Source organism: Gymnodraco acuticeps, unplaced genomic scaffold (assembly GCF_902827175.1).
Source record: "Gymnodraco acuticeps unplaced genomic scaffold, fGymAcu1.1, whole genome shotgun sequence".
Classification (NCBI taxonomy): domain Eukaryota; kingdom Metazoa; phylum Chordata; class Actinopteri; order Perciformes; family Bathydraconidae; genus Gymnodraco; species Gymnodraco acuticeps.
The window spans coordinates 1,045,538-1,059,208 of record NW_022990647.1 but is presented as its reverse complement, the minus strand read 5'-3'; the positions used below and the strand labels follow the sequence as shown (position 1 = coordinate 1,059,208).

The window sequence follows — 13,671 nt, the reverse complement described above, 5'->3', positions numbered from 1 at the left end:
CACAGTTAAAGGAACATTAAAGACAGTGTAGATTAATAAAGCTTCACAGTTTATATACTAACAGCACTTAGGTAAATAAGTTGGTGTATATATTTGCCCTCGATCGAAACATTTTGTTTTATGTAACTGAAGTTAGAATAAAGGAATTTGCAACTATTTTGATTATTGTTTAAGGATGAGAATATAATGTTTACGTCATTTGTTTTACAATGTCTGATTGTAATTGACTTGACTTCTACTTGTTTGGCCTGGGACATGAAATGTACTAATGTTTTTCAAGTCTGTGTTTGAGAGAACGAAAGACAAATGTGACCATTCTCACATGTCAAATTAAAGTGACAATGACAAAGGAGCTTTTTCAATATACAATAATGAGGCATTTTAATGGAAAGTTAAATACACCCTTCAAACTTTAATCTTGGTAAACAGGCCATTTAGCTTGATGTAATGAGGTGTGTGTGGTGTCAGTTTGGTTTTCAATTTTCCAGAACCCCAAAAATATATTTTCTTATTAGACAGTGATGCAAACCAGCAAGTAACAGTAACACATACATACAAATGTATATGGTATTCTCAGTCCACTTTACCAGAACAAAGAATGGACTGCCTCCTGTCTCTGATAGATCTCATCTGTCTTGTCCTTCGTTTGGTCTGAGCTGTATAGGGTCGTGTTAGTTCTACTTGGGACAGCAGTTGTGACCTTGTTTGACTTGCTAACATTAAAACACAACTTTGGAAGCTTACACCATATCACATGGCGGCTGTAATATTTGTCATAGCTTTACTCATTTTAGAACCTAGGAGATACTAATATCTAGCAGCGGACACATGGTTCACAGCATCAGAGCATATAAAAAAAAATTGCACTTTTCTAGCTCTTGCTGTAGGCGACATGGCTCAGGTCACTGATAAAATACTAATTTATAATTTCCCTCTGAACTGTGTGAATGTGCTTGTGTGTGAGGCAGTTTGAGGAAAATATTGCTTTCATGCTGATGAAATATTTTTAAATGAAATGGCTCTAAAGCTGGCTGATAAGGAAAACTGCAGAAAGTATTCAAATTGATATTCATCCCCTCACTCCCTACTTCAGCACACATTCCAGGGTATGGTGGGAAATACAAATCGAAATATTATTCCTTTTGGTTGCACATTCAATAAAGAATATATAAAAGAAAACCAGGTATTTTCGGGTTCAGCAGAACATTTAACAAAGAAAAGCCGATAATTTGACATAGGCTAAGAATAAAACCGTCTCACAGTGCTGCTTAAAATGAAGGTGTTGAAGTAAATCTTAATGCGATTGTACCGGAGCCAAATTAGCTGTCCCTGCCACAGAGACCTTCAATTTCAGCCGCCTTCGCTTTCTTCATAATCCCCTTTACTTAACCCAGGCGGTCATTTGCATACAAAAGGCGATACATCCGCCATAATCTTACAAAACACGTACATTTTCTCAGCCTTCTTCTTTATTCTTAACATTCAGGATTATAATTGCACTTGAGTTTATATCTCTGCAAGATAATTACCCTGATAATATTAAAATAAGAGTGCTATATAGTCTCTAGCTTTGCCCGGGCTCAGACTCAGACAGAGTTCCGGGATGTCCTCGGGCTGTGTTGCGGTGCAGTCTCCTCGAGGACTTCCCGCCTCTGCTCCGCGGCTCTCGGTCCCGCCGCTCTCGGTCCCGCCGCTCTCGGTCCCGCCGCTCTCGGTCCCGCCGCTCTCTCCCTGCCCTGCCCGATACTCTCGTTTTCAGACAGCAAGTTATCGTCGGACCGGTCTCTGTGCATCTCCTGCATGCTTTCCTCATACGTGGGCAAATATTTGACCTCGTCGTATGCTGGCAGGTTCGGAGAGGCAAAGTCCCCGAGGCTATACTCGGGGTATCGGTCCAGTAGGGAGTCCTGGGACGCCGATGCGTGCCCGTGAAAGAGGGAGGGCTCATCACTGCGGTCATTGTGCGGAGGCCGGCGGGGCCGCGGGCAGATGATCCTCTGAATGAAGTAGCCCATGGCGAATAGCAGCAACAGGATGAGGATGCCGGACAGCTTCCGCGTGAACCAACCTACGTTGTCGAAGAATATGTGGATAGGGAGCTTGCAGCAGCGCACCGCGGAGTTGGCACTGCCGTTCCCGTTGGCGATGGGCGGACAGCACTGGTGGCCATCGCCGCACTGGACCTCCCCGCAGGTCCGGAGAGCATGACAAGCGGAGACCAGACACGCCGACAAAAAGGTGCCAGTGGTCCTGCACGTTATTCTGCCGCCGCCTGGCAAACAAGACGAGATCATTGTGGGGTCTCCCGGGATGGAAAGAGGCCTAATGGACGTGTTGCGTCTCCCGTGCGTGCTAATATTATAAGTCCGGTCAGGTGTTACAGGTCTGCCTTTCCTTCCAGCTGTACACTTTTAATATATGCTACTCTCATCACAGCCAGTGCAACGCGGGACAGCAGGTGCCCCCCCTCCACTGAGGAAGACCTGTCTGCTGTTATATGGTCGATATGAGTGGAGGAGCAGCATCAGTGTCTGTTTGAGCACTGATGGGAATCATGAATAGGCTACTCTTACATCATTACACGTATGGATGGTCATTAACAGTCTAATGAAACCCATATTGCTGGTCCACAGCATCTGAGATTGTCACTTTCAATCAATCAATCAAAGTTTATTTATGCAGAATATCACACATTTTACATTTGTCTCAGTGGACTTTACAGTCTGTACAGAATGATTGCAAATATGACATCCTCTGTCATTGGACCCTCAAATTGGACAGGAAAAAAACCTTTAAAGAAAACCCCAAAGTTAATGGGGGAGAATTCCCTCTCCCAGGACAGACAGATGTGCAATAGATGTCGTGTGTAAATTAAACCTCTTTCAACTTTACCTGAACTTTCCTGCCCAAGAGGACACAAGTGCAGGTGGTTTTATTGTGACCCCAAATAAAACAACCCCCACTCGGAACAATGCATGTTTTATGCAGAGCCATAATATCAATCTTGTTTGATTAAGGAATTCTGTACATTTAGGGGGAATGACCATATGAGTGAGAAATCTACAGTATAATAGTCATCATTCCGCAGTGGTTGAGGGAGGATTGAGATCCTTAAATATAAATATTATGTAAACATGAACAACTATCTACCAAATTCCAAATCTACAGCACTAGCAAGCATTTGGGATTTCATTATGCAGGTCTGAGGATGCTGCATAAACAATGAATTGGGAAATATGGTAAAGATAACACAAGAGCAGCCAGTTAATTGTTAACTGAGGTTACAGGGATAGTTTATTTGATGGAACACTATAATAGATTAAAGCTCATTCTGGAATTGAAATTAAAACAAACATTCTGTGATCAAAATCAGTCCTATACATTTATTGTCTATGGAGCCGTTTCAGACCTAATACTTGATGACATCACAATTTAAGACTTCCTTCTCTGCCTTCTGGCTTTGAAAGAGAGAAGATCATGTTCACGAATATTGATTAAACTTTAATAGGCCATGGAAATGACATATGGCCATTATTAATTAAAGAGGTTTCCCCTTTTTAAAGCATCAAAAGTAAAAATAGGCCCTACTCATCTAGCAAGAAAGTAGTTCCCATTAGGGAATTAGCTTAAATCATAAGACTATTATGTCTGATGCTTTAACGTGTAAGTATCCTTTTGCCATTGTATTTGGATTAGGTGAAGCTAATTTGAACTGTTTTATATAATGGTGATCTTTAACAGTGCCTATTGTGTTTTAAGATCCTCGTATAAAACCTTAATTTGTCAGGTAACCTTTTTAATAACAAAACTGTCAAATAATTGTAGTGGAGTCAAAAGTATCTCAAATCAAAGTAGGCTATGTAAAAGTACAGTACTGTAAATGTACTCAAACTTCATGCAAGTCCCCAGATCCGACTTCATGATCCATCGGCCCAAAACGCTGAACAATGCTTAAAGCTTGCAGCTTACTGAATCCTGTACGAACATGATGACTTTCACCAATATGAGGCGCCGACAGATCTACCCCTCTCATAAAAAATGAATAGATCCTGCAGTGTGGTTTGTAATGGCCCCCATTAGAAGAGTGTCTGGAATCACATCGGTCAGCCATCACCGAGAGGACCATGTGTCTGCAGCATTTGAGAACATAACCATAAAACGAAATCTCCAGTTGAAATGACAGTCTCCTCGCCCAACGTGTTAATTTACACTAAAGATGTCTCTGGATAACATCCAACTATGATAGATGGCTTAGTAAGCTGCTCTACAATAACAGCATATTAACTGATTTATTAAACCAGTCTGCATACTTTGTTGTATTGCAAAATAAATCTGACAATGTGAATACTTTTCTACAGGCACACGGAGGGACCAAGGTCACTTTCAAAGCTGTGTGTCCTTATGGGATCTGAAAGGATCCGAAGGAAGGATTTATGATAATGGGAGTGAACAAAGAACACTTGTTACTTTATTTCCAATAAATCACTGATCTTTGTAATGAGATTTGGCCTCGACAGTCTTTTATCCAGTCCTCATGGTGTAAATCATGCATGGAATCTTTTTAAATGACGGGAACATTTCACCCCCTCCTGTCTTCATGTTACTCTTTGTCACTAATAGCCAGTCTATTTTTATTTTTTTTCCTAAACAAGGCCTAATGCACAAAACACTAAATCTAATTACTGGAGCATTATGACGTGAAATTCAGTAGAAGGGTAACATCATGCAACCTAATTTATGCAGCATCGTATTTCTTTCAGTAATCTGCCTCGATTAGGGAAACATGATCTCAAGGCACTCTTCTAACCGAATAAACAAATACACAATCAATAGCCTGTGGACATTGGCTCTGAGAGAAACCCTCGTCAGTTCCTTTGTTATGAGGGCTTTCCCAGCACTTTTGCTATTCTACTGCTTATATAGGCTCCTATTGACTGCTATTTTTAAACACAGCTTTGACTGCTGTGACTGGAAAATGGAAAAATGCTCCAGAGTATAGAGAACAACGTGAGGCTATTAACCATTTCAATCACATCCAAATCCTACCCATGTAAGCAATTATGAAATAAGAAGTCAAATAAAAATTAACTGTGGCAAATGTTAAGTATAACTGACAGTATATTACATAGTCATATTCCCATTTTAAACAATGAATACAAATATGCCAATTTCCTTTTTCTCTCTTATTGGTCTTATTGCTCTGAATATTTCTTCTCCTCAAGTCTGTTTCCTGCTCACCACATCCTGCCCCTTTCCCCACTTTTACTGAAATCCTCCACAAAATTCTCTACCTCCTCCACTTCTTTGTCTCAATCCATCTAGGATCAACTTTGCGTCAAACACATCAAACTAATTGGAGACCAACTACATCCCAGAACGCATATTTACAGAAAGTTGAGTGTCATTGCTCTAACAGAAGTCATGTGACACCAGACACGTACTACTGTAGTTGCCGGTTGACAGATGTAGACAAGAACTGAGATGAATAGGCATCACAATTCACCAATGTAATCAAATGTATTATGCTTTATTGACACACAGAACAAATCTGTTACCACCAGCAACAAAAGAAGGGAACTGCTTCTGTTGCGTTTACTGACAAAATAATTTGAAGTTGCAGCCTCCTGTATGGCTAACAATTAAGGCGATAACACAGCGACTAGACTATATTACTGTTATAAATGTGCTGTGCTCTATGCTTCCATTAATCTGCTACAAAGGTCTCTTGTGTTATGCTTAATAATTCAGTTTTATGGGGTCCATTAGGCCTGGGCGATGATGAATGGCAGCGTTCATTTTCATGTGTCATGAGACGTTGATGTATGGACCGCCCAACTGTCAATGTCACGGTTATCGCGTTTGCATTAATTATGAAACAAAGAAGGCCTTGTCCAGCCTCAGGCTTTGTTAATAGACCCACTGATGGTTCTGGGTTTTACACTTTGTTGGCACGAGAGCAGAAGTCACGACCTCAGGGTTACTGCCCTGAGACCAACTACAGCCTGTTTAGCTTCTTTACGTACTGTATTGAAGGGCACCAACTGAACTTAACATGACGTGCCATAGTCATACAGCATTGTCCACACACACACACACATCTGAAATATATTGTGTTAGAACTTGTTACAACAGTTTTGTATTTACAGACTATGGGGGATATATGTTTTGGCCTGTTTATTTTGTTTGTGTGTCAGTTCTTTGCCCAGAAACGCAGGATACGAGTGTGGGTGTCATCAGTGTCTGTGTATTCCCATCCGTTTGAACTCTAATAAAAAGCAGGGCCTGCAGTCGATGTAGATTGTGTGAACCCAGAAAGTCCCACACCACAGCTATTTCACACCCACGTACTTCCTCTAATCTTATCGCTCTGCTGGCTCAGAGGTCTTTAAGTTTACGGGTTGTGTGTGTGTTGAGTATGGGGCATCTATATTTGTGTTTCACGTTGTTGTGTAGGTGTCGTTGTAATGGTTTAAGCATTTTTTTCACTAGATGATGTGGTTGAGTGGGACATGGCAAATGAAGAGAGAAGGGATGATATGTGAAACAGGTTACGGGACAGATTTCCTTTTAAAACTTTTCCTCAAGACTCAAAAGAGCAAGCGTATGGATGTGGTAAATTCTGGCAAATACGTTTTAAAGAAAGCGTTTAACTCTTACCTTTTATGTGGCTTGTTCTCAGAGCGTGCCGTTTTTGGCTTGAAGAAAAATGAGAATCTGACTTCCTTTGAGGAGAAACTTCCTCTAAGAGGCCAAAGATATTTAACAGAAGAGAGAGAGAGAGAGAGGGGGGGGGGGGGGGGGTAAAAACCTTTTTATGTCTCAGGGGAACAACTCTCAGTGCTCTTAATAAATCTTAGAGTTGGTAGGTTTATGCTGAGCTGGGCTTTTTGATTTTACAGTGAAAACTGTATAAGGCTGCCATATAGGCCCTAATACGCAGCTATCATTCAGAATGGTTTGATGGGTAATAGCACTAAGTGATTTGACTCAGCATTGTTGCTTTCTGTTTGAATAGAAAATGTATGTTGCCAGGAAATATTTGTATAGACATACAGTATATCAACTACTGACGTTTACCTCCTATCATTAACCAGCCTTAGATCTTAAACCTGGCTAATGTAACTGTCTTTGTAAAAAATGATGTATTAACTATAGAGGGACAATTCTTTACTCTTTATTACAAGGTGGGCTGTTTTTCGTTCAACTTTTTAAATATAATATAGCTGACAGCAGATGATGGGATTTCATTATTTGCATTTCACACAAATCAAATCCACACACTAAAACCTTTTAGAGACAGATTTCATGGGGCAAGTTCTCATCAGAGGGAGGTGAGGCTGGAGCATTTAAGGTCATTCACACAGCTTTTCCTAAACTGCTAAAAGCCTCCAACCAAGCCCCCAAAACAACGGCAAACTCATCATCCCCTATAAGATAAGCCGTCTACCGACACACAGCTGCATATGACTCAGTTACTGGGACTCACACACACACACACACACGTAAACCAGACAGACACCTGGAGGTTAAATATAGGATAAAGTTTTCCCATTCCCACATGTTTTGAGTGGAGGCGGAGGGCAGGGGATTTTTGACCCCCTGCCTCCGCACTATTGCATTGAGTCACCACTTAAGGAGGGGGGTCTGCGTCTCTGAAGGTGACTAGACCATGGCCTTCAGTCGCGTCCCTCCTACCAAACGCCCACAGTTGTCCCAGTATTCTCCTTTTCCTGGCCCCTAAATACACAGGGTTCCCTAAGGGCTCCAAAATGTGGGAGCAACAAAGCGGGAAAGATAAAAAGAGAAAGAGGCCATGACACAACATACATTACACAGAAACGCTGACAGGCTAAGTATAATAAGGAGCAATAAGTGGAGGGTTTGTGTAAGAGAAGGGAGGGTTTAAACTAATGTGAGGGTGGAAAGGGAGAGGGAGGCACATCTGAGTTCTCCAGAGACCATGCAGACACTAAACTCTCTTTATAACCCTTTTTGCCTAAATTATGGCCTCCATTCCTGTTTCTTCCCTCCATCCAGTTTTATGGATGTCCAGAGACAGGAAATCTGGTAATATGTGAAAACGCTCAACAATTAAAGCCGATCCTCTCTTGTGAAAGGAGAAACAATGAAATGGTCCCAAGGCCCTCTTAGTAACACTGTGTATGTGTTAAACACTAACATCATCAAGGACAGCTGTGCTCTCAGAGAACACAGTTTACACATGATACAGATTTATTTGGGACTAACTCTTATTTCCTTCACGAAGAACACATACTACAACAAGAAATGTTAATTGTAAAGCTTAACTTCTTCATCTTCATGCACTTTTTGGTGGGTGCGTCATCATATACTTATTCTATGCAAAGAGAGATTGCTCAAAACGTTTTGCTTTAAATTGGGATCGATCACATTAAGATCAAGTATTGCATGCCAAATAGTAGGAAGTTATGAACAGTTGTCCACTCAATGGAAAATTGTAGCTAGAAAATAAATGTCACCTTTGTGTCAACAAAAACACACACAAAAGGGAAGGGTTTCCTTGGTTTATTTTCTCATCTAAAATCACAACACACTGAAAATAGAGAACAAAAGAAGTGTAAACTGTGTGGGTGAGATGAAAAGAAACCCAAGGGACTCATAAAACATCTCAACACGTGGAAAAAAAGACGACGGCAACAGCAAACAGAGGTAACTTCTGAAAAACACACACGTATAAAAATAAAGAACAAACAGAGAAGGGAGGACTTGGATAAAGAAAATGAGGTTAGGGAGAAGTTCAGTACAAAGTTGTTTGTGTAATTGAATCCAAGTCATAGAGTTAACTTCGATTACATCAACTTACATTTCATGAAATACAACACTGCCCTGTTATTGGGCTCCCGTGCTTCCATATGGAGTATCTCCATCAACTCTTAGCCCATGCATTATACATTATGCGTTGTATGAGATTGAATGAGGATGCCCCTGAAATCTGTCATGGCTGGATGATTTCCAGAGCCTCTCTCCCATTTTCTATATGCTAAGGTGTTGCTCTTTGTGCGTGTTCACCTCTCTCCAGCTTCTTTATGCAGGGTTGCAGCCGCCATGGCTCTTTTGTTACTCTGGATCTTTCCCGTGATAACTCAGGCCGGACAGCAAAATGACCCATTGAAATTGAAAGGATAAGGAGTTCCTCAACTCCAGAGTAAGAGGACACCTTTTGTGCATCTGTGTGTGTGAATACATGTATGTTATAAAGGCAATGTTTGAGAACAGAGGTTATGGGTTTTTTCCTGCCTGACCATGTCTCCTCATATGTGAGTGCTTGTGTTTTTGTGTGTCATTTTGAGTGTGTGTCGATGTGATGGATAATGAGTCTGCACAATGAGGGCTCATATTATACGTCTCGGGTGTTTAACATCATCGTTTCCAACCAGGTTGGTCAATCTGTACAAAAAAAAGCCCTGTCTTCTCACACACACACACACACACACACACACACACACACACACACACACACACACACACACACACACACACACACACACACACACACACACACACACACACACACACACACACAATTAACTACTGTTTTAACTATTATCAGGATATGTTCCACAATCATTCAAAGTAGCAGTGATAAAACCGCTTCTTAAAAAGCACAACCTCAATCCAGAGGTTTTAGCCAATTATAGACCTATTTCCAATCTTCCGTTCCTCTCAAAAATTCTTGAGAAAGCGGTCGCAAAACAGTTGTGTGATTACTTAAAAAACAATGATTTATTTGAAGATTTTCAGTCTGGCTTTAGAACACATCATAGCACAGAGACAGCTCTGGTTAAAGTCACAAATGACATTCTAATAGCCTCTGACAAGGGACGTGTCTCTATTCTTGTTTTGCTCGATCTCAGTGCTGCATTTGATACTATCGACCATGATATCTTATTGCAAAGACTAGAGCACTTAGTTGGCATACAGGGAACTGCTTTAGGTCCTACTGTATCTATCTGAACGCTCTCAGTTTGTACGTGTCAACGATGAATCTTCCACGCAAACCAAAGTTAGCCATGGAGTGCCACAGGGCTCAGTGCTCGGACCTATTTTGTTCACATTATATATGCTTCCGTTAGGCAATATTATAAGGAATCATTCTGTACATTTTCATTGTTATGCGGATGATACTCATCTATATTTATCAATCAAGCCTGATGAAATTAATCATCTAAATAAAATTCAAGACTGCCTCAAGGACTTAAAAACGTGGATGACCTTAATCTTTTTGATGTTAAACACGAAAGTTATTGTACACGAAAGTTATTGTACTTGGCCCGAAGAATCTACGAAACAAATTATCTAAGGATATATTAACTATGGATGGCATTAATTTGGCCTCCAGTGAGACTGTAAGGAATCTTGGTGTTATATTTGATCAGGATTTATCCTTTAACGCCCACATAAAATCAATTTCAAGGACCGCCTACTTCCATCTACGTAACATTGCAAAAATCAGGCATATCTTGCCTCAAAACGATGCAGAGAAACTAGTCCATGCATTTGTTACTTCAAGGCTGGATTATTGTAACTCTTTATTATCAGGGTGTACCAAGAAGTCAGTCAAGTCGCTTCAGCTGATTCAAAATGCTGCAGCTCGTGTACTAACCAGAGTTAGGAAAAGGGACCACATTACTCCTGTTCTGGCTGCGTTACACTGGCTCCCTATAGAACACAGGATAGAATTTAAAATTCTTCTTCTCGCCTACAAAGCCCTTAATGGGCAGGCGCCATCTTACCTTAAATAACTCATTATACCCTACTGTCCTACTAGGGCATTACGTTCCAAGAATGCAGGGTTGTTGGTTGTTCCTAGAGTCTCTAAAAGTACAATGGGAGCCAGAGCCTTTTCTTATCAAGCTCCACATTTGTGGAATCGGCTTCCAGTTTGTGTTCGGGCGGCAGACACCCTATCAGTTTTTAAGAGTGCGCTTAAGACCTTCCTTTTTGATAAAGCTTATAGTTAGGGCTGATTAGATTCAGCCCCTAGTTTTGCTGATATAGGCTTAGTTTGTCGGGGGACATCTTACTTCTTCCTTCTCTCTGTCTATACCTGTGTACTCTCATGTTCCGATTAACCCAGCTTCCCCAAATGTATTTCTTTTTGGTGTCTATATATGCCGGGATCCGGAGTCATGGATGATCCTGCGCTCCTGTGCCCTGGATCTTGAGTCGTGGCTGTGGTCCTGGATCATAGGTACTGGATAGATAACCTCGTGGATTCATCTTCCTATTATACACACATGCATTTCCAAACATTTGGACTACCTATGTTGCAAATGTATTATCTTTTCAATTTACACACGGCATCTATTGCACGTCTGTCCGTCCTGGGAGAGGGATCCCTCCTCTGTTGCTCTCCCTGAGGTTTCTCCCATTTTTCCCTTTAAACTGTGGGTTTTCTTCTGAAGTTTTTCCTTGTACGATGTGAGGGTCTAAGCCTAAGGACAGAGGGTGTCGTATTGTCATACTGATATTTTGTACAAACTGTAAAGTCCACTGAGACAAATGTAACATTTGTGATATTGGGCTATATAAATAAACATTGATTGATTGATTGATTGAACTGAGCTACTGTAGAGATTAGAATATCATATCAGTTGTTTCTTTTGAAAAAGACCAATACCTTTTTTCTTTTTAAATATACCTCAATTACATAATATTGATATGAAGTATGCATTTCAGGTTGAGTGACAATGTTTTGGATCAAGTCCAAGTCAAGTCTCAAGTCTTTGAAACTTGACCTGCAAGTAAAAAAAGTATTTTTAGTGTATCAACACTTCGCATGATAATTACATTGGCAAAATCGTCAAGCCACAAATACATACCACAACAGTGCATTAAATGTCCATTTGCAAATAATGAACCATCTCTTTGTGAGCGAAAGCACAACAGCTCAGCATTTTAGCCACATTAGCTAGAGCATGAATCAAAATATGACAGTATTGGTCAGTCAGTACACTTTATTGTTCCTGATTGATAAATTGAACAACACAGGTTTAAAAAAATGTTGGGGTGTGGCACTGGAAGTGAAACCCATGTGAAACAGATCCAGAAAATGTACCCCTTTCTAAACCGTCTGTGGTACAGTTTCTAGTCTTAGGCCTTTAATAATTTAATGATCTGAGGGTAAGTATGCTTTTATTGTCTAAAAGTCAAATCAACTCTTTAGGTAGTCAAATCCTAAAGACAAAGTCCTAACTTTTGTGTAGGGTCTAGTGACATCTAGTGTTGAGGATGTAAATTGCAACCAACTGAATACCCCTTCCCCTTCGGAGGTGCTACATGTTAGACTCTGTAAAGAGGACCTGTTCCCAATGTAATAGGTAAATGCACTGCATTTGAATAGGTATTTTCTAGCAAGTCAGCATTCACATTCATACATTGGAAGCATATGCTGCCATTACACGTGCTGCCTGCTAAGGAGAGACCAACATTCACATGCACTATGTCGTATACGGTGTTGCACAACACTGTTGGCAATGTCAACTTTAGTCAATTGGATTTTGGTGTTTTGCCTTTGCATTCACACTTCAAGGACACTTCTACATGTGGATCACAGTGCTGGGGATCAAATACGAAAGGAATGGAAACATATCATGATTATAATATTCAATTTCTGCCAAAATATCCCCCTAAATCATACAAGCTGTTGTTTAAATAATTCGAATAACTGCTTCCCTTCTTCTTATATACTGAGCATATCTTTGTATTTACTTAGTCTCCTCACAACCCACTGTCTCGTTTCTTTCTGACCTTTCTCGTCCTTTTCTCTCTATTTTCCCCTTCCCTCCACTTCTCTCACTTTATCTCCTCTTATTTCCTGAGGTATTGGTGGTATCGTCTCGCCACTGAGTCTAATGTTTTGCTGTCTCTCCTTGCACCAAGGAAATGATCTCTCCCTTTAGACTCTGAGACTTGGATAATGTCCCTAAGTCTCCAGCATATCTCTTTCTCCTCCCTCATTGCTGCAAACACATCAATTCGTGAAAGTTGGACGAGCAAATCGAGATAGGGGAAAAGGAAAAAAGATCAATGTGTGGAAAATCAATAGGAAAGCCCTTGATCATTCACTCATCTCTCCCAATGGACATTTCAGACGCTCACAGAGCTCTCTGTGATGGACAGTGAGCTTTTGCCACGGATTGACACTTAAATTATTTTTATTTCAACTTTATTTTATGTTGAAACTCTTATTAGTCGAACCGTCATGAATCTAGTTTGAATGTGATCTTCTGCAAGATCATTTGAGGAAGCATGTTTTTTCTGCTGAGTTCTACTACTTGTTTTGTTGTCTGCTGCGACATCTGCTGGGTATTGCAGTTCTGCAATCTGTTGTGTTTTCCGGCATAGACTGTATATATAAAGGTTTCCCCGCTTTCTGTGTTGTATTATGGAGTGCTCTTGTCTTTCCCCTCTTGAGTCTTCTTTAGATGTGGGAGAAAATCAGCAGCTAAAAAATACGTCTCAGAAGAACGCAGCGGTCTTCTTTTTAAGCAGGGGAAACAGAATAAGCTAATATTGCTTCTTGTTTTACAACTCCCTTTCTAGTTTTTGTATAGGCCTACTTTACTTTACTGGGATAGCCTATTTGCTTGTAGAATAAACCCTAAACCCTATGGTTAAACCTTGGTGCGA

At 40.6% G+C, this 13,671-nt stretch overlaps 1 protein-coding gene across 1 annotated transcript; it reads right to left on the bottom strand.

Moving 5' to 3' along the window:
- Positions 1–1,447: 1,447 nt before the first annotated feature.
- LOC117554825 (uncharacterized membrane protein C3orf80 homolog) lies at positions 1,448–2,505 on the bottom strand. Its single transcript, XM_034229372.1, has one exon. The coding sequence runs from the start codon at positions 2,292–2,294 to the stop codon at positions 1,587–1,589; it is 708 nt and encodes a 235-aa protein (XP_034085263.1). The 5' UTR covers positions 2,295–2,505; the 3' UTR covers positions 1,448–1,586.
- Positions 2,506–13,671: the final 11,166 nt, after the last annotated feature.

Coding starts and splice junctions, on each gene's coding strand:
- LOC117554825 (XM_034229372.1), bottom strand. CDS start 2,294: ATGATCTCGTCTTGTTTGCCAGGCGGCGGCAGAATAACGTGCAGGACC.